Source organism: Castor canadensis, chromosome 4 (assembly GCF_047511655.1).
Source record: "Castor canadensis chromosome 4, mCasCan1.hap1v2, whole genome shotgun sequence".
In the NCBI taxonomy this organism is placed as follows: domain Eukaryota; kingdom Metazoa; phylum Chordata; class Mammalia; order Rodentia; family Castoridae; genus Castor; species Castor canadensis.
Window position 1 is genome coordinate 173,962,349 of NC_133389.1, and position 19,585 is coordinate 173,981,933.

Sequence of the window (19,585 nt, forward strand, 5' to 3'; positions counted from 1 at the left end):
TCCCACTGGGTTTTGATTTCAGTCTGCTGGAGGCACTATTTTATTATAAACAAGGCCAAAAGGAGAAAGTTAAGATCAGACTCAAAATGTTTTCTAAGCAACAGAATATTCTATCTAACTTATATAATCCTAGGTCAAGTAACCAAGACTATACTCACTAAAGATTAAATGAAGTAGACAAAGCTTTTCTACCATTGTGGCCATCAGACCCTACAAAGTGAAAGCTAAATTTGCAGACACTTCAGCCAAAAATTTGTAGTTAGCAGCTGAATAGCTCAGGAAATATCTTAGGCCTTCTCAGTAAACATAACAAGAGACACAGGGAGGAATAAATTACATTTACTAAAGACCTTTCTCCTCTCAGGTTTAATCAGTTCTCCTGGGTTCACAGACTAAATATCCTGTAAAACTCTATTCCTGATCTTACTAGGAATATTAACCAGCCCAGTTCCCGAAGGAGTTCACAGTCCTTATGGCACTAGGATATTTCTGTAGGCTTTTCATCAAATGTCACTGTGACCTACAGTTTTCTTGGTTTTGTTTTTTATTTGTGGGGAAGAAAAGGAGACTGAATCCAAGTTTTATTTTTCAACAATGATTTTTAATTGCATATTTCATGTAAGAAGATTTAAGTTGGGGCCTAGGTAGATGGATGGAACTTTACAAGTAGATGTCAACAGGGAGAGATTTCCAAAATGGTAGGTAAATAGAGGAAACACTTCTAATCCTAACGGCAGTTTCATATCTTATCTCAGATGACAGTCTTGTGGGAGTCCTATTATACAAATACATTCCTTACAATACCTCTGACCATTTCTGAAATCCAGCTGAGGAAACTGTATTCCTTCCGAACAAGTGACTGAAACTTATAACTCAAGTAAGTTTGAGTTCTGTGATTCTTAGCCCTGGTAGCACTTTAGAAACACAAGGCCACACTTACAATAGCAGAGCTCAGCATTCTGGGTCTAGGGTGGGCACAGGCATCAGTCCTTTTTAAACAGCCCTAAGGTGACCTCAGTATCAGCTACCATTGAGGATCGCTGGTAGGGATGTGACATGGGAAATCTGACACATAAAACACAGTGGATTCATACCTGGACAAGCTTCCCCTGGTATGCCTGGGGTGCCTGGGGGACCTGGTGGTCCAATATCCCCCATTTCACCATGGTGGCCAGGCAACCCTGGGTCCCCTGGAGGACCTGTCAGAGATCATGACAGGTGTGAATAAACAAATATCGCTATACATTTTAAATCTAGACACAAGGACTCTTTGAGACTTGGTAATGTACAGGTATAGTTTCTTCTCACATTTTAAGTGGAATATCTTAGATTAGATCCCCCTTGGCTGTCCTTCTCTGTAGATGCATGAACTTTGAGTGGAACTTTCAGTCATTGATGTAGGTAGCTCCTTTCTCAGCTTTTAGTAATGATCTCATACATTTTTAAAGAAAAGCTACATTCTAAAAGATGACATAATAAAAATTCCAGCACAGTTTACATACTGAAATAACAGCTGATGTCTTATGATGATAGACATGAACCAAGGTGCACATCTCTCCCTACCCATGTATAACTAATGTCACCATACTAATGTTCATGTGTTTAACCTGCTGAATGTGCAAGCTGCAGGAATACTGGGTCAGACTTTTGTCTGGGCCACTAAATCCCATTTCTGTATAAATTGTAGCAGAACTAAATGGAACACAAACCTTTGAGTGGAACAGATGGAATTACCAAAATGCCTGGTGGTCCTGGGAGTCCACGGTCTCCAGGATCCCCCTGAAATCATTCATTCCTTTACTTTTCTTAGAAATAACAAAGTTGCCTGGATTAAACAAATATTAGGAAGAGCCATGGACATATTCATTAAAGAAATAAAGATTATAGGATGGATGACTACATTACAGGATGGAATTCCACGAGGAATGAGATGAATTCAATATCTTACCTACAGGTACAAATAAGTAATGAACTGACAAAACTCTCACAAAAGAAAAAATTTCACACCGATACAATTATTGTATGCCCACAACCAAGTTTCTTAGGTGTACTTGGCACCTCTAGGACTAATAGTTTATTCACAGAGCGAGATCTGAATCAACATTTTGTTCCAGCAGTAAAATACTGTCTCCGTGAATCATGTCCCCTTAGTACTATCATGGCTTGTCCTGAATAAATGCTGAATGTGAGGTCATACCGGATACAAAGAAAAGAAAAAATGCTTTGGTGGTAAAAGCAGACAGCTTTGTCCAAGGTCCCTCTAGTTTTTAACCTCAATACCTTTAGATTCCATGTAATTTTTAAAATTTTCATTATTATTCATTTTCAAAAGAACTATTTCTCAAATATAAACATAATCAGCCTTAAGAAGGTAATCAGTATGATAATAGTATTATAATATGGTAATCATGCATAATAATACCACATGCATTCAAACAAAACATACAAATTTAACTTTGTCTCTTTTGAAAGTCACATTTTTGTTTCTTTGAAATACTTTTAAGAATAAATTTGATAAAATTTTATCTTAAGTAGGCTCATTTTTTACCTTTGGGCCAAGAAATCCAAATAACCCAGGATCTCCAACCAGTCCTTGTTCTCCCTACAAACAGGCACAGACATGCATTTTTAAAAAAGTAAATGTGATCAGGTAACAAATCACTTCATTCTCATTTCCTTTGAACAACACATGCTCACTGAGACTGCAAAGTCTTAACACTGCTCCTGGGTTGCATCAGACAGTTTTCTGCTTTGTTTTTTGCACCACAGCTAAATCCTACAATCCATAAAATGAATGTGTCTGCCTTTCCTATTACTATAAGTGTTGACATGCAACAATTCAACTTCTGAGAGATTCTGAGCTGCTTTTACTAGTGAAAATGTATCTATCATCTCTACCATGTTGCATGCTTACCTTTAATCCTGGAAAACCTGGAGATCCATAAGAACCAGCGTTACCCTAATAAATGAAGAAAAATCAACAAGAAGAATTAAATCAAAATGCTTTTTTTTTTTTTAACCTTACCAGGTTGTTTTATGGACATTTAGTCTTGTTTGCAAAGGCAAATGAATGAAAGGAAATAAATATGAAATAGATCCCACTTGTGATACTGCTCTGTTAACTGATCTTTAAGTCTTTTCAAAAAAATCTATGCCATTGTCAGTGTTTTGATTAAAGTATACATTTATTGTTACTACTCTCCAATGTTAATTTATTTAACTTAATATTTGTACTGAGTCAAATATCTTTGAAACTCTTGCAGTATATTTGTCAGGAAATTACGTTGCTCCATGTACATTCAACAACAAAAATGGCCATGGAAATCAATATTGCTCCATTCGGTACCAATCGAGAGTCAAACAACCTCCATGTCAATGCCATCTGGGGACTGGCCTCCACGGCGACTGTGTGGGACATCCCATTAGTGACACATGGGGGTGGTGTGTGGAGTCTGTGACACTGTTTTTCTGTTAGCTACTTCCCCTGGATCGGCACCTTATTGTATGAAACACGCTTAAACTAACCTTCAAAGCACCTGTCATACTGACAGTGAGCCACAGAGGAGATGTCACAATCCTGTCTTTTGCCCCCAGATCTTCTGGGTCCTGCATGCCTATTTTATCTAAATGATGTCAACAGAAGGCATGCACTGGGACATTTAGATATCACACAATAACTGTGCAAATATATTGTTCCTGGGTGAGATATTTGCTGCTTTCAAGTGCAAGGGAAGACATAGCTGGCCTTATAAAAATGTGCAAAAGCAACACTTCAAGTCCACCAAAATACACAGTGAGTGATGCTTACCCGAGGCCCTGGGAATCCAAGAAGACCTTTCTCTCCTTTTGTCCCAATACCAGGCTCTCCCTTCAAGAGATGGTAACACTTAGAAGGGTTCAAGCAATGATATTTCACCAACAAGGAAAGCAAACACTAAATGAGAAAGGATCTAATACTGTCAGCAGCCTAAAGAGGCCCTACTGGATTTTAATAAGATGGTGAAAAATTAGTAATATGTCAGCATTTACAGCAATGATAAAGACCACGCAAAACAAAGTTACAAATTAAGATATCTCATACAAATTGGGGGAAAGGTACTTAAGTAAACTACCTTGAATCCTGGTGGTCCCGGTGGTCCAATCATTCCAGGAATTCCTTTTACACCCTAAAAATCACAATGAAAATAATCGGACTTCTTATTATTTATTTTTCTTTATTAGCAAACTAAATTCCACCTCTTAGAAATCGCCTCCTTCAATGAACGGTTTCATTGGTTCTGTTAATAAGAGATTAAATTTTAGCAACTAAGATCTAAGTAACTCTGATATTCTGATACTATTCAGGTCAGTGTGAGAAGTGTATGGGTTGAGAGGGGTGTGGAGATGGACCACCATGGTACCAGGGCCATAGATGCAAGCTTGGGACTGCAGCCACTGAAAGAAGTGACTCATTTTGAGCAGGATAATGGAATTTAACAAATATTCACACAGCCACACAGAATCTGCACGTGACATTAGTAATATAGGTGTTGGAGTCTGACAGGGAAATTAATATTTGCCTAAAGACTATTCTATTCCCAGCTGAATGCATCTGTTACCTTGTCACTTATCAGACCATCAAAACCATCTCCAATATCTAAAGGACAATTCTCCCTGTGGTCTCTTCTGTGCACATATCAAAAGAGCATTCAAGAGGCCCTATGTCATGGAGGACTTCTCGGTCTGCCACCCAGCAGCTAGGTAAACTTGAAAACAAGGTAAGGTTCCAAGCCTCGTTGTTCAATGCTGTACAGCAGGGCTAATATAATACCAGCCTGTTAAGGCAGGTTTGAGATGAATGTGACAAAGTGTGTAAGGCGGTCGGCACTTGCAGCCACAGGTACACGTGCAGAGAACGTTTTTCATTATTTTTACAAGGTGACTTTCAAATCGGAGGCTTACCTTTTCTCCTTTATAGAGGCAAGAGTCAGGTGGCTCTAGCAGCAGGGTGGGCCCAGGAGAACCTTGCTGGCCAACCTCACCCTTGAAATAAAACCAAGAAATTTAATACTAATTTGTTTTGAAACAAGACTTTCCTCATGTATGACAGTGTAATATGCTTCCTGGCCTGCGTGCCATGGATTTCACACACAAATCACAGCAAACACACCATGTGATCCAAAGTGATATTTACTGTGTGTAAATATTACATTACATTACTGTAATGTAATGTGTGGTTATGATTAAAAATAAATTTTAAAAATGAAATGGATCCATACGCTTATCACCCAGAATTAAACTCTTTATTAAAGAGTTGGGTTTGGTTCTTTCTAGCATATACGTGTGTGTGTGTGATATAAAGGTGCATTTACACATATGCACGTCTCTACACAATATAGATATAGACACACACATATGTATACGTTACCTGTTTGTGATTAAATGGTGAGTTAATTTAAAATATAATATAATCAAATTGGGCATGGTGGCATATACCTATAATGCCAGCACTCTAGAGAGAGACAGGAGGATTTCAAGTTCCAGGCCAGTCTGGGCTATGTAGTTTTTTGTTCCAAAAAAAATCTGTGTATATAACAGGGCTCAGGGGCTCACGCCTGTAATCCCAGCTACTCAGGAGGCAGAGATTGGGAGTACTGCCATACATGGACAGCCTGAGCAAATAATTCACAAGACACCATCTCAACCAATAAAAACTGGTGTCATGGCTCAGGCCTGTCATCCAAGCCGTGATGAAAAGCATTAAATAGAAGCACATGGCCCAGGTCAACCTGGGCATAATGCAAGACCCTATCTCCAAAATAACCAAAGCAGTCAGGTACCAGTGGCTCATGCCTGTGATCCTACCTACTTGGGTGACTGAGATCAGGAGAATGGCAATTTAAGGCCAGCCCAGGCAAAAAGTTCATGAGACCCCCCCACCTCAAAAGAAATGGGGTGTGCCTGTCATCCCAGCAAAGGTGGGAATCGTAAGATAGGAAGATGGAAGTCCATGCCAGCCTGGGCAAAAGCGAGACCCCATCTCTAAAACAACCAGAGCAAAAGGGCTGGAGGTGTGGCCAAGCAGTAGAGCACCTGCCTTGCAAGCATGAAGCCCTGAGTTCAAGCTCCAGTACCACCAAAAAAAAAAAAAATGGGTGGCAGGATGGCTAAGTGGTATCACACCTGCCTAGCAAGCACAAGGCCCTGAGTTTAAAATGCACTAAAGAAAAATAAATTATATACGCACACATATATACACATACATATACACATGTGTGTTATGTGTGTACATACTATAATCAGAATGCTACATAATAAATGCATGAGCACAATTTAAAATATACAATATAGCTTGTATTTTATTTGATTTTAAAATATATTTATGAGTATCTTCCTATTACACGAAACTTCAGGGGTTTTAGTGTCTATCAAATCATCTATTGTAAGAATGTACAATGATTTTTTTTTTTTTTGCTGTACTGGGGTTTGAGCTCAGGGCCTTGCACTTGCTAGGCAGGTGCTCTTCCACTCAAGTCACACCTTCAGCCTTTTGTGCTTTAATTATTTCCCAGGTAGAATCTGATGTTTTTGGCAGGGCCTGAGCTCAAACTATGATCTCTACCTCTCTACCTCATGGCTGGGATTACAGCCATGAGCCACCACACCCAGCCTATGGAATGTACTATAATTTATAACCAATTCCAGTCTGGTTAGATTTAGTTTATATTCAACAAAATTAGACTATTTCTTATTTACTCACCTATAGTAATATTTAAAAACACTCTATATAAAATAATTAGCCAAAAGTTGTTATTTGTGTCATTAGAGATACTACTCTCTTGTAGAAAAAAAATTCCTGGAGTTGATTTTGCCACAATACAGCCATGAATTCTCACCCTTAATTAGATAAGCTTTGTATTTTTCTGAATATTATGATTATTCATACTTTGCATCATAAAATCGTTTCCTTCTCTGAAGCAGTTAAAGAACAGACAATGAGCCAGATACCTGTGTTTGCCACCCACGCCCCTCCTGGTTGTGTGGCTGTGTCACTTTGGACAAGATGCTTAAAATATCTCTCAGTTCTAGTTTTTTAAATTCCTGTAACCATCACCTTCTTCCCTGTGAGATGGGGTTTATGATACTGTTTACTTCAAGGTATTATTTTATTGAATAAGTAATGCACACAAATGCTACTAAAAATACATGAAGGACAGAATGAATTCTCAAATGTATAATTATTAAAACCATCGTTTTTGAATCACTTGAAGAGTCACAGCTTAGCCAAATGCTTCCACATGATTCTAGGGCCTGCATTTGCAAATGCACCCAATTGTCTTGGCGTTGAAGGCCACCTGGCTGGTGATGCTGCAGGGCTGTGACATGCCTCAGGTGGGGATAGGGGCTGCTAGAGCTTGGATCAGTGTGTTCTCTGAGGTCCATGACGCCCCAGGTTTGAAAAAGATGGGTTTACTGTATTTTCATTCATTCATTCCTTTATGTCAGTGGTTCTCAACACTTGGACACCATGCCCCAGGGGACATTTGCAGTGTCCTGGTACATTTTGGTTGTCACACTCGGGGTCTATGGTTGTTACTGGAGTCTCGTGTGTGGAGATCAGGCATACTGCTAAACATCCTACAATCCACAGGACAACCTCCCAAAACAATGAAATATCGGGGGTGTTGAGGTTGAGAAATTCCTCTCTAAGAACTTCACTCTTTTGTTTCATTTTGTTTGAGACAGGGTTTTGCTATGTAACCCAGGGTGACGTCAAACTCAAGATCCTCCTGCCTCCCACCTCTCAAGTGCTGGGATTACAGGTGTATACCACCATATTCACCTGTAATGTCTTTTTATTGTTGCTTTTACAAACTTGGGTTTGTTACTTCTGTAACCTCTATTTTCTGCTCAACATTATATCATGATCATTTCCCTACATCATATCTGATTTTTCTTGCTAAACATCCACACCAAGTGTTAATCCTAGCCTGGAATAATGTAGATGCTCAATACCTGTTTGCCCGTGGTCCATGGTTGTTGAAAGAGCCAGATACCTACTGTTGGACAGTCAGATTATATCCAGAAAAGCTACCAATCTTGATTTGCTTTTCTAAAACTTTTCCTTACTTTCATGCTTCCATAGAAATGACTGTGGGGGTGAGAGAGGGAGGATGGAGATAAAAGATGCTCATGGTTCCATTTAGCTTAGGATTTTGATGCCAATTTGTGAAATTAATCCATACTAATCAGTAATTAAATCAAACTGTTACTCTGGATATTTTATCAAAAATGCTAAATCTCTTTTTGCCAGTATAAAATATGTCCTATAAATCAACTTGAATTTAGTGTTAAATTTTGCCCAAATTGTCATTTTCAGTCAAGGGTAATGGTGCCATAATAACTCAACAAATAGAAGTTCTAGCCATAAAATTGGGCAGTGACCAGACAGTGAACACAAATTAAATAATAACCAGAACAGCCTCCACAACTAGACAGAACACACAGTTTACAAGACAACTGCTCCTCCATGCAAGAAGGGGTCCTTACTGGGTCTCCCATTTGTCCTTTCACTCCAACACCAGGATTTCCCTGATAAAGAGAAGAAAATAAATCTAATTGCTCTTGAATTTTAAAAATGTAATGAAAACTTCTGGCTATGCAACTCATTGTAGTTTATTTAAATACTTTGGGAATTATGATAAGTGGAAAGATACAATTCTGACAAAATTAGTAGTCAATTCTCAATTTCATTGAGAAAAGGTTCTGTATATGTGTTTTATTCAAGACCTACCTTCAACCCTGGACTCCCAGAATGGCCTGGAGGTCCCTAAATCAATGGCAAAAACAAACAAACAAACAAACAAAAACATCAATTATCAGCCATAGATCAGAATATGTCCTCATTGGTGGCCTCAAGTTCCTAGCTGGGAAACACTTGATTTTAAAATATGTATGAAAAGAAGATCTTACAGAATAGAGAATAGAATAGTGGTCACCAGAGGCCGGGAAGGCTGAACAGGGGAGAAGGCAGAGAAAGTAGGGCTGAGTAATGGGCACAAAAACACAGTCAGAAGCATTGAGTTCTAGTGTCTGGGGCACGCAGGGTGACTATACACAGTGGTAATTTATTATCTATTACAGAATGGCTACAAGAAAGGTTTTAAAGAAATGATTAATGTTTGCAGTAATAATTATGCTAATCACCCTGATTGCATCATTACATTTCCATGCATGTTTCCAAATATCGCACTGTACCCCATGAACGTGTACATTTATTATGTATGAATGAAAATTTAAAACATGCACAATGGACTTTTTATATTGCATTCACTATTGTTGTTTGTGAACCTAACGTCAGTGGCCTGCATTAGGGAAAGGAGGCACCCGTGCGTCTAGATGGATTCCTGCCTATGATGTGGGCTTTGCTGACTCATCAGACTGAGCACGCAAGGGGCCCACCAGCACCTGATCCAAGACTGTAATTTTTTCCTTTTCACTTTTATTTTAATGTTGACACTGGATTTATAAAGGGACAGCATTGGCAGTACTGTACTTACTGCTAACCCTGGTGGGCCACGATATCCCATGGGGCCTGCTGGTCCTGGTGCACCCCTAGATCCCTAGATGGGCAAAAATCAGCACATTAAAACACTTCATAATCTTCTTTCACAGTAGGAGCTGCACTGCAATCCCAGGTAGATAAGAACCTCTAAAGCAAGCAGCTCCCTCCACATTTGCTCAGCTGGGGCATCTTCAGTAGGGGTGAGGAGAGCAGCACTCCTGGAGGTGTGACAAACTGATGTCAGGACTCAGCTAAGACCTAGAAATCAATGTACTTCTTACAAGTAATTCTTGTACCAATGCCATCTGAGACTGAAGAAAACTTATTGCTAGCTTCTCCTAAATTCCATGTACATTATAAATTTTATATATTACCATGATTCTTTAAAATAATAGTATTAGTTAACATTGCTATTTAAATAACAATGTATTTGTACAATGTACTTAAATAACAATGTATTTGTCCTTTCTAATATAATTTAAAATGTGGCCTATAAGACCAATGTCATTGTTGTCCCCAAGTCCGGTTGAAGATGGTTCAGTCATTACTATGACACAACAGCACAACAGCATACACAGTGGCAAGAGAAGGTTATAGACAGGCAACCCCGGAAGGATGGAGAGAACCCCTCTACTCTACTGCTCAGGTCAAATGATTTGTGAGTGTAAACAGTCACGTTTAGGATGATGAACTGGTGTTTACCTTAACAAAGACAGCAAGGGCATCTCATTTATTATACAGGACCAAACTTCAACAGTAGTTAGAAAACCAACCCGGGAAAGTAATTCTGCCAATATCCAGAAGTTACAAAGCAGAATTATAGGTTAACCACTGGGAGGCAAAATTGTTTTCAATTTTAATCCAGCAAACATTGATAAATTGGAAAGACTAATATACGCAATGAATTAAAAATTTCAGGAAGATGAAGATAGGTTAAAATGCTAAAAATAATATTTGGTCACTGATTTGGCAGGCCAGAATGGTACAGAAATTTAGAGCAAAATAATTTCCACTCAATGTATTTATGTAAGAGGTTGATGTATGAACATTACACAAGGAGTTTCTAAGCAGATTTACCTTCCCAAGTATTAAGTGTCTGCATGTACCTGAGCAAGGCCAAAGGATCATGAAGTGATACGAAGGTAAGAGGAATCTTTCTGAGATTTGAAGGCTGCTCTGTTATATGCGAACTGTGCCATTACACATGGATTTGATGCTCTGCCGTTGCCATCTTGAAATTATCAGTAAGTTTTTGAATAAGGCACCTACATTTTCACTTCATAGTAGGTGGGCCCTACAAATTATGTAGCTGGTCCTACTGGGATTAAAATCTAGCATGGATGGTTCACTATTTGAGAGGAAACAGAAGCATGTAACCTGCTCAGGAGACTTACTGGTAAGCCTGGTAGTCCTGGGTCCCCTCTGTCTCCCTGCAATAATAACAGTATATTGTTTTACAACAGCAACACAGTTTTCCTAAAACACAGATGATGCCAAAATAAAAATATGCACGGAATTATTTGACCAGTCTAAATGTGTAGTTTTTTCAATTTTTTTTAGTGTTGAGAAGACAGCTGACCAGGTGATTTCCTTTCCCCACTCAGTGGGGACTGAATGAGATTACTGGGATCATGACAAGATAGAATTAAGATGAGCGCTAGTTTAAATTACCCTAAATTCTCAACCTGTGGCCCCATTTCCTCACATCTTTCTGGTCTCTGGTCTAATGTCCACAGCTGGCCTTGCTCCTTTGGACCACCCTAGAGTGGTGTGAAGGGATCTGTGGGAAAGTTTCTCATACCAGTAACTCTCCAGATGTAGTGCTCATGGCTCTGCTCTACGCTGAGATTCAACTGCTTTAAAGGATCACACTGTGCATATTCTCTTGGATAAAGTCTCTTTTTAATGTAAATTATATATAAGATAAAATTTAATATTGAACCATTTTAGTAGTCATTTCTGTACATTAAGCACATTCATATTGTTAACAACAACCACCATCCATCTGCACAGCATCTAATCTCCTTTAATGGACACTCTGAATCTGTTAAATACTAATTTCCAGTGCCCACTCTCCCTAGCCCAGGCAATCGCTATCCTATGTTCTGTCTCTTTGAATTCGAATATTCTAGGAACCTCATATAAATGGAATCATACAATGCTTGTCCTTTTGTGAATGGCTTATTTCACTTAGCATGATGTCACTGTGTTATCTGTATCAGAATTTCCTTCTTCATAGGTCAAACAGTATTCATCTCTATGGATACACACACACTGGCTCTTGTTTATACATTCATCTGTTGAGAGACACTTGGGCAGCTTCTACCTTTTGGATATCTTGAATATGTGACCGTAAACAAGAGTATACAAATATCTGTTTGGGTCTCAGCTTTCAATTCTTTTGGTTATATATGCAGAAGTGAAATTTCTGAGTCATTTGGAACTGACATCTTTTTTACAGCAGCTGTATCATTTTACAGTCCCAACAGCAATGCATAAGGATTCCAAGTCTCCGCATAGCTGACAAGACTTGTTAGCATTTTGTTTGTTTGTTTTTTGCCTTTTATAATAGCTATCTGAGTAGGTGTAAAGTCAGAATAGACTCTAAAGAAAGAATATTCTACAATTGACAAAATGAGTTGTAGATTTGCTTTTATCAGACCACATCTTGAAAATATACTCTCTCCTCTTAAATCATCATTTCTACTGATCCCCTTTTACTTATCCATGGCATCTCAAATTCACCAACCTAAGAGCTTATTTCTGAATGTTTGTACATGACTCCCCGCCCAAACTACAAAACCATTAGATTTATCAAGGGAATTTTCAAGTTCAATAGTAGTGGCTTTTATTATACTGGATGAAAAGTATTAATCTTAGAATACTTTAACTACAAATGAATCAGTGGTCCTCAACAGGGGGTGGTTTGCCCCCCAGGAGACATTTGGTAATGACTGCAGGTGTTATTAGTGAGAGGAGAGGGAGTCTACTGGTACCTAGAGAGCAGAAACCAAGATTGGCCTGCAGTTTGACATCCTGTAATGCTCAGAACAATTCCACAAGAAACGATTATCTGAGAAGCTTGAGAAACCCTGAAATAAATGTGTCCTTGCAATTCTGAATGGTTAAGAGGTACTAGAATGCTACAGCTACAGTGACTAAGACCAGCACTTTCACACAAGAAGCATGATACCATCTCTGTGTCAAAGTAATGACAAAAACACAGCGTATTCAGTGGCACCTTACAGGAAATACCCGCCCATGTGTTTTCTGCAGGGTTGACCTATTTGAGAAAAAATGTTTTAAACACACAATGATCATAATACTTACCTGAATACCTTTAATGCCACCTACAATGAACACAGAGTTTCCTTTTTCTCCATATTCCCCAGGAAGGCCCTAAAAATACAATATTCAGTAAGAGGAAAAAGCACATTACCATTTCAGGGTTGTCTTTTCTATGTGCAATAAAACTGCCATTATAGCCATTTTACTGGCAGAGATTTACATCTTCATTGTTTATCCTCCTAAGGTTCTCATGCACATTTACTCAATATTCAGCTAGACTGTTCAATTAGGGAACCCCCCAAAGCAGAGTAGCCACTAATATTTAGTTATTTACTAATTACTCAGCAATAAGACTGCATTTTCCTTATAATATAGTACACAGGCACTATTTTTCTAAATGCCCAATTTTGTGACTTTAATTAATACTTTAGAAATTACTATTTCTAAAAAATATTCATTTTAATCCATTTTGGTATTTGTATTCAAAATTAAGCTCATATGTCTTTTGTAAGACTAACTTTAAAAAAAAACATAACATGTTCCTTTTGGAAGGTTTCTGTGAATAGCTGCTGGCTTGCTTAGGGTATTTTTAAAAAGTAAGTGAAGCTCTTGGGGATATACCCAAAAGACTGTGACACAGGTTACTCCAGAGGCACCTGCACACCCATGTTTATTGCGGCACTATTCACAATAGCCAAGTTATGGAAACAGCCAAGATGCCCCACCACCAATGAATGGATTAAGAAAATGTGGTATCTATACACAATGGAATTTTATGCAGCCATGAAGAAGAATGAAATGTTATCATTTGCTGGTAAATGGATGGAATTGGAGAACATCATTCTGAGTGAGGTTAGCCTGGCCCAAAAGACCAAAGATCGTATGTTCTCCCTCATATGTGGACATTAGATCAAGGGCAAACACAACAAGGGGTTTGGACTTTGAGCACATGATAAAAGCGAGAGCACACAAGGGAGGGGTGAGGATAGGTAAGACACCTAAAAAACTAGCTAGCATTTGTTGCCCTTAACGCAGAGAAACTAAAGCAGATACCTTAAAAGCAACTGAGGCCAATAGGAAAAGGGGACCAGGAACTAGAGAAAAGGTTAGATCAAAAAGAATTAACCTAGAAGGTAACACCCACGCACAGGAAATCAATGTGAGTCAACTCCCTGTATAGCTATCCTTATCTCATCCAGCAAAAACCCTTGTTCCTTCCTATTATTGCTTATACTCTCTCTACAACAAAATTAGAAATAAGGGCAAACTAGTTTCTGCTGGGTATTGAGGGGGTGGGGGGGAGAGGGAGGGGGCGGAGTGGGTGGTAAGGGAGGGGGTGGGGGCGGGGGGGGGAGAAATGACCCAAGCCTTGTATGCACATATGAATAATAAAATTAAAAAAAAAAAAAGTAAGTGAAGGGCTAGAGGTGTGGCTCAAGTGGTAGAGAGCCTGCCTGGCAAGTGCAAGGCCTTGAGTTCAAATCCCAGAACCACCCCCCAAAAACAGTTTTAAAAAAGTAAATAAATACCTCATTGTATCCCCCCGGCCCAGGCTTTCCTATTTACCATCTTAATCTCCTTCTTAAAATATCTTAATTCGGTTACCACCTAATAATTTTGTCTTCTTCATATATCAAGCTCCTAGGAAGAGCATAAAACTTCAAAGCTGATTCTACTTACAAGAGCACCTGCCTCTGCTTCCCATGGGAAAAACTTAATACTAAATTACACCAGCAAATAGTCAGACTTGCTTCTACCAGCAGTCCTGGCTCTGTACAGTTCCAGTCAGTATGAATTGCAGTTCCACAGTTAAATCAAATAAAACTAGTCCTCTGGGGTTCAAATTTCAGTCCCATTGTAATGAAAATTAATGAGTAATTACATAAAGTACAAGCTTCACCTCTAGTTCTTCAATCCACAAATCACTACATAAATAACAGAGGACAATTCAGATCACTGACTGATCACATTACTTCTTTCAAAGCCAAAGCCAATCAATCATGGACTGGCTAATATGTAAACCAAAATACAAATTCTCAAAAACAAAAAACCTGTCTGTGATTGCTCATTGTACTGCTATTATTCAGAGCACACAAACAAAGCAAAGTATGTAGACATACTTTCTATTTATCTCCCAATGATAAACTCAAATGCCATTTACAAAAAATGGAGAGAAGAAAGAGAGAATTAGCCGTCAAAGATGAAAATGAAACATATACATGAAAAAAAGCAATGATGAAAGTGAAATTCAAGTGGAACATAAGTGAAGAGTTATAGAAGAGACAGCCCTCAGTGGGAATGTGGAAGACTGCTGTAATTTGAGAGACAGTGCACACAGCCACAGCAAGACAGGAAAGACCTTATCAATGTCAAAGAGGAAAGTGGTGTGAAGATCTCCTGAAGGAAGTGACTCAGGGAAAACTTCACATTGAAGGAACTCTGAAGACAGCTGTGGTGGTGCACACCCATTAATCCCAGCTACTCAGGAGGTGGAGGCAGGAATATTGCAAGTTCAAGATCAGCCCCCATAAAAACAGCAGGAAGACCTTGCTCAAAAACAAAGCAAAACAAAGGACTGGAGGTATTGCTTATATGGGAGAGCACTTGCCTAGCATACACAAGGTCCTGGTTTCAATAACCAGTACTCCAAAGGAAACTCTGTGAGACATTTCACAACATGAAAATTGTTTTTCATGCCAAGGCATGAAAAACGTGTTCATTTCATTTACTATCATAAATTATATGATGAGAAAAAGGCAAGTGCTGTTTAAACCCCTCTTGATAAGTTTTTACAAAGCAATGAAACACTTTGATTCTCAATGTTTCAAATTACAATGTACTGTTTTTATTTTTTCATTTCTTGATGTATTTATGCTGTATTTATGTATTTTGTAGTAAGACAAAACATTTTAAAGGTTGTAGAATAACAGTAATTTTTCTCATTGGTTGATAAGGTAGCCATTCTCTCATTATGTGCAAATGGAGGACTACTTCTGTTTCAAAAGAGACAGTTGCTTTGCAAAGAAACCCTTGTGACAAACCCCAGTACTATGGTCAGTGCTACATGCTATGTCAGAGCTACTATCTATCGAGAATCTCTGCTCTCTTGAACGTCCCAGGTTCAGTAGAATGAGACTTGGTCCAATTTGAGGAGCTTAAGAAACACTCACTTGAACGTCAAATGTGCTGTTTGAGAGCAAGAGGTGGTTGAGAACCTTAATGATGAAGCTGGTTGTGGTTCTTATGATACCATAAGAAAGATGTGAGCCTGAAAATCCTGGAGTTCTGTGTTCAGATCAATTCCTCTATGATCTGGAGCCAAAGGAAGACTTGTGAAGAGAAAGTGGATGATCCTCATGGCAGAAGGCATTTGAGAAATGATATTTACTGAAGGGAGAAGTCCTTGCTAAAGTTATGTTTAAATAAAACTCCAACTTTGGTGGGGTCAGTACTTGAGTTTGAACTCAGGGCTTTGTACATGATAGGCAGGTGCTCTACTACTTGAGCCATGCTCCCAAACCTTTTCTCCCTTTAGTTATTTTTCAAATAGGGTCTTATGTTTATGCCTGGGCTGGCTAGACAGAGATCTTCCTATTTAAGCTTCACACAGAGCTGGGATGCACACCACATACTCAGGTTTTTTTATTGGTTGAGATGAGGTCTTACTAACTTTTTGCCCAGGCTTGCCTTGAACCATAATCCTCCTGATTTCCACCTCCTAAGTAGCTGGGATTACATGCATGAGCCATCATTCCAGCAAAAGTCCAAATTTTTAAAGAAACAAAAGGCCAAGAGCAGTAAATTTGTCCTCAAGTGCTGAATACTGTCAACTGTTTCTGAACATCCCTTTCTAACCATTTCTAATTTATATTCTTGCATAACATGTGGGTACAAAGATAAAAGAATTTGAGCTGGATGTGGAGGCAGATGCCTGTAATTCCAGAACACTGGAGGCTGAGACACGATGAGTTGAAGGCCAGCATGGGTTACAGAGCTTGGGTTATAGAGCTAGAATCTGCCTCATGAAAAACAAAAGAAAAGAAAAGAAAAAAAAAAAAAAAACCCTCCCACATTCCCCAGAGTCCTTTGTAGCTAGATGTGAGTTAAGTTCCACCTAGGAGATGTGGAAGGCAGAAGTGAGGGAAGAAATCCCCTTTTGGTCTCCTGCCAAGCAGAAAAAGTGAGTGTTGTTTGCTGGTGTCTGGATGTGGGGTAGTGCAAGAGCAATCACCTGACTCTGGATCTGGGCTATGTGTGGGATTCTGGGATGAATAGCCCCTTGTTGGCCTCTGAATTCCACTCCTGCAATCATTATAATAAGGGCAAATACTCTGCATTAAATCCCTTTATGTTTGATATGCCTACTGAGCTGCAGTAAATCCTGAACGATAACAACATAGGTTTTGCTAGCTGGCCTCTCTGCCCCCATTTTCTTACTTGTGCAGAAACCAGAGACATCTTAACAAAACATCAATCTGATCATGTTGCTTCCTTCCCTAAAGCTATTCAGTGTCCCTGTCCCCGTGGATCTACAAGGCCCCACACATTCTAGTCCTCTCCACCTCTCTATTCCCTTCCCCAGCTACACCTATTTGTTCCCCACGCACCAATTCTGTTTTTGTCTTTTTAATGTACCATGCCTGCTCCTACCATGAGGCCTTCTCACTCAAGATTCCTATAGGCTGTCCTATGGGGTCTTACTGGGAGGCCTCCTGGACCAGGTGCTCCTCCTTCCCCTGGAAACCCGGGATCACCTCTTGAGCCATTGTAGCCATTTACACCAGACTTGCCTCTGGGTCCGGGAGGCCCTGGGTGACCCTACAGGAAACAAAAATGTAAGTGATGGATTTTTGTGAAGAAATTGCACACAAAGTTTATACAATATAGATCCCAAATTATGGCAATTGTGACTCCTGTGGTTACTTGTTTAATACTGTGAAACTTCCTTCCCTGTCTAAAAGTGCTATGTAGCATAGTAAAACTAAAACTAAAAATCTTATAAAATATCCAAATTTAAATTAATGTAGTTTGGATTATTCTAGGAATTATTGTGAGGAAGTCTCTCTCTAAATCCTCAGACTCTAATCAATGATTTAGTCTCCAAACTCCTCTTCATTCTTCCATTTGATTTTCATATTAGAAGTACAATGTCAGGACTTAGCAGAAAGCAAACTTTTATTATGAGCATACATTTGTTTCCAGAGCATTGTACTTGATAAGACAATATGTCTAGGTCAGATTTTGGAAAAGTTTTCTCTAATTTATTTGAAAATCTTGCTATTCACGTAAAATGTTTTGGTTTGGGAGTTATCATACATAATTAAAATGCAAGTCCCCTTTAATAAACTAAGAGGAGAAAACAAAAAAAGTTTGCCTAATATGTATACTTTCTGAATATGTGGTTTTAAGGGTTCTGATGAGTGTTTCCCCTTCTTTAAAACATGAACAAAATTTGGGGATACTTACAGGTATACCATCCAAACCTGGAAATCCAGGAATACCAGTTGGACCCTAAAATTCCAAAATATAAAATGAAGATATAAAAATTACTAAATTATTAGATTCACAAGTAGATTTACCTGAAAATATGAATAATCAATGACTCATATTTTAAAACCCTTGGTAGTCTTGCCACTTGGTTTTACATTGGTAAGTTTAACTGCCAATATTTAAGAATCAACCTTTCATACTTTTTTGTGTTTACTTGGTGGTACCAACTCAAATAAAGATTCAACATGCAGTAAGTCAGAATTCAGCTTCTCGGAATCTCTCCTAAACAACAAACTCTTCAATGTGAACATAGGAGTTTACAGGATTGTTTTGTACACTGGTACTATACTAAGTTGGGGCAGAATTTCAAATTTTCATCATTCAGATAACTATCTAAAATTATAGTTTTATCCATACTATGGTATACTGTGCAGCTTTTTAAAGGAATAAATTTAACTGAAAAAATTAATACAAGGATGATCTCTAAGCCATATTATTAAGTGAAAAAAGAAAGGCTCAGCATGATATACTTAATATATCATTTAGGTTTCTAAAAAGCCACCAAACAACACAACTACTTAGTGGTACACTCTTGTAGATTTAAGTGCGTAGAAAATGTTAGAGGGGTAAACTCTTCTGCAAAGAGCTTGGGAATAAGGACTGATTATTGCCGAGGAGTTTAAACTTCCTTTATGACAAGGTACACAGTGCTTGTGATTGTAGAAACCCCAGCACAGGAGGCTGGCAAGAGGGTAATGTGACTCTCACTGAAGAAACATCTCACCTTGTCTCCTTTCTCTCCTGCTGCTCCAGGAGAGCCACTGTCACCTCTCAGTCCTTGCTCTCCTGGAATCCCAATGGGTCCTTGGGGGCCCAGGGGCCCTATTGGACCCTGTGGTCCCAATGGTCCTGGTTGGCCCTGAAAAGGAATGGGAGAGAAACAAGCCATAAGTAGTGTCTTCTAGCACACACTGTCACTTGGGTCTACAGAAGACTGGATGGTTAGATTTGAGCAAACTCTAACAACAGAAACACAAATGATAGGTTTAATACATTAATGGAATCTATAACATTGCTTTTTTCAGTGTAAATTTAATACACATGACTTATATATATATGTATAAGTGTATGGTATGAGAGTATCTGTGTGTGTGTATGGGAACATGTATGTATAAGCTGATTATAGTTCTGTTACTGTTTTCATAGTGTCAATTGCATTTATAGAGTTTTCTACTGCTTTATGAAGCATGGAATCAAAATTTT

General features: G+C 38.7%; 1 protein-coding gene across 6 annotated transcripts in view; it reads right to left on the bottom strand.

The window, feature by feature from the left end:
* The window catches only part of Col4a4 (collagen type IV alpha 4 chain), a 246,505-nt gene that overhangs the window by 55,444 nt on the left and 171,476 nt on the right, over nt 1–19,585 (bottom strand). For all 6 annotated transcript variants that reach the window (XM_074071878.1, XM_074071877.1, XM_074071880.1 and 3 more), the window contains exons 5-19: nt 19,107–19,241; nt 18,299–18,343; nt 17,534–17,650; nt 12,875–12,943; nt 10,939–10,974; nt 9,540–9,602; nt 8,774–8,809; nt 8,530–8,571; nt 4,942–5,022; nt 4,113–4,166; nt 3,809–3,868; nt 2,915–2,959; nt 2,549–2,602; nt 1,710–1,779; nt 1,095–1,199 (exon numbers count right to left, since the gene is read on the bottom strand). In XM_074071878.1, the coding sequence (XP_073927979.1) occupies nt 1,095–1,199; nt 1,710–1,779; nt 2,549–2,602; nt 2,915–2,959; nt 3,809–3,868; nt 4,113–4,166; nt 4,942–5,022; nt 8,530–8,571; nt 8,774–8,809; nt 9,540–9,602; nt 10,939–10,974; nt 12,875–12,943; nt 17,534–17,650; nt 18,299–18,343; nt 19,107–19,241 (1,012 nt within the window). The remainder of the gene's footprint in view (nt 1–1,094; nt 1,200–1,709; nt 1,780–2,548; nt 2,603–2,914; nt 2,960–3,808; nt 3,869–4,112; nt 4,167–4,941; nt 5,023–8,529; nt 8,572–8,773; nt 8,810–9,539; nt 9,603–10,938; nt 10,975–12,874; nt 12,944–17,533; nt 17,651–18,298; nt 18,344–19,106; nt 19,242–19,585) is intronic.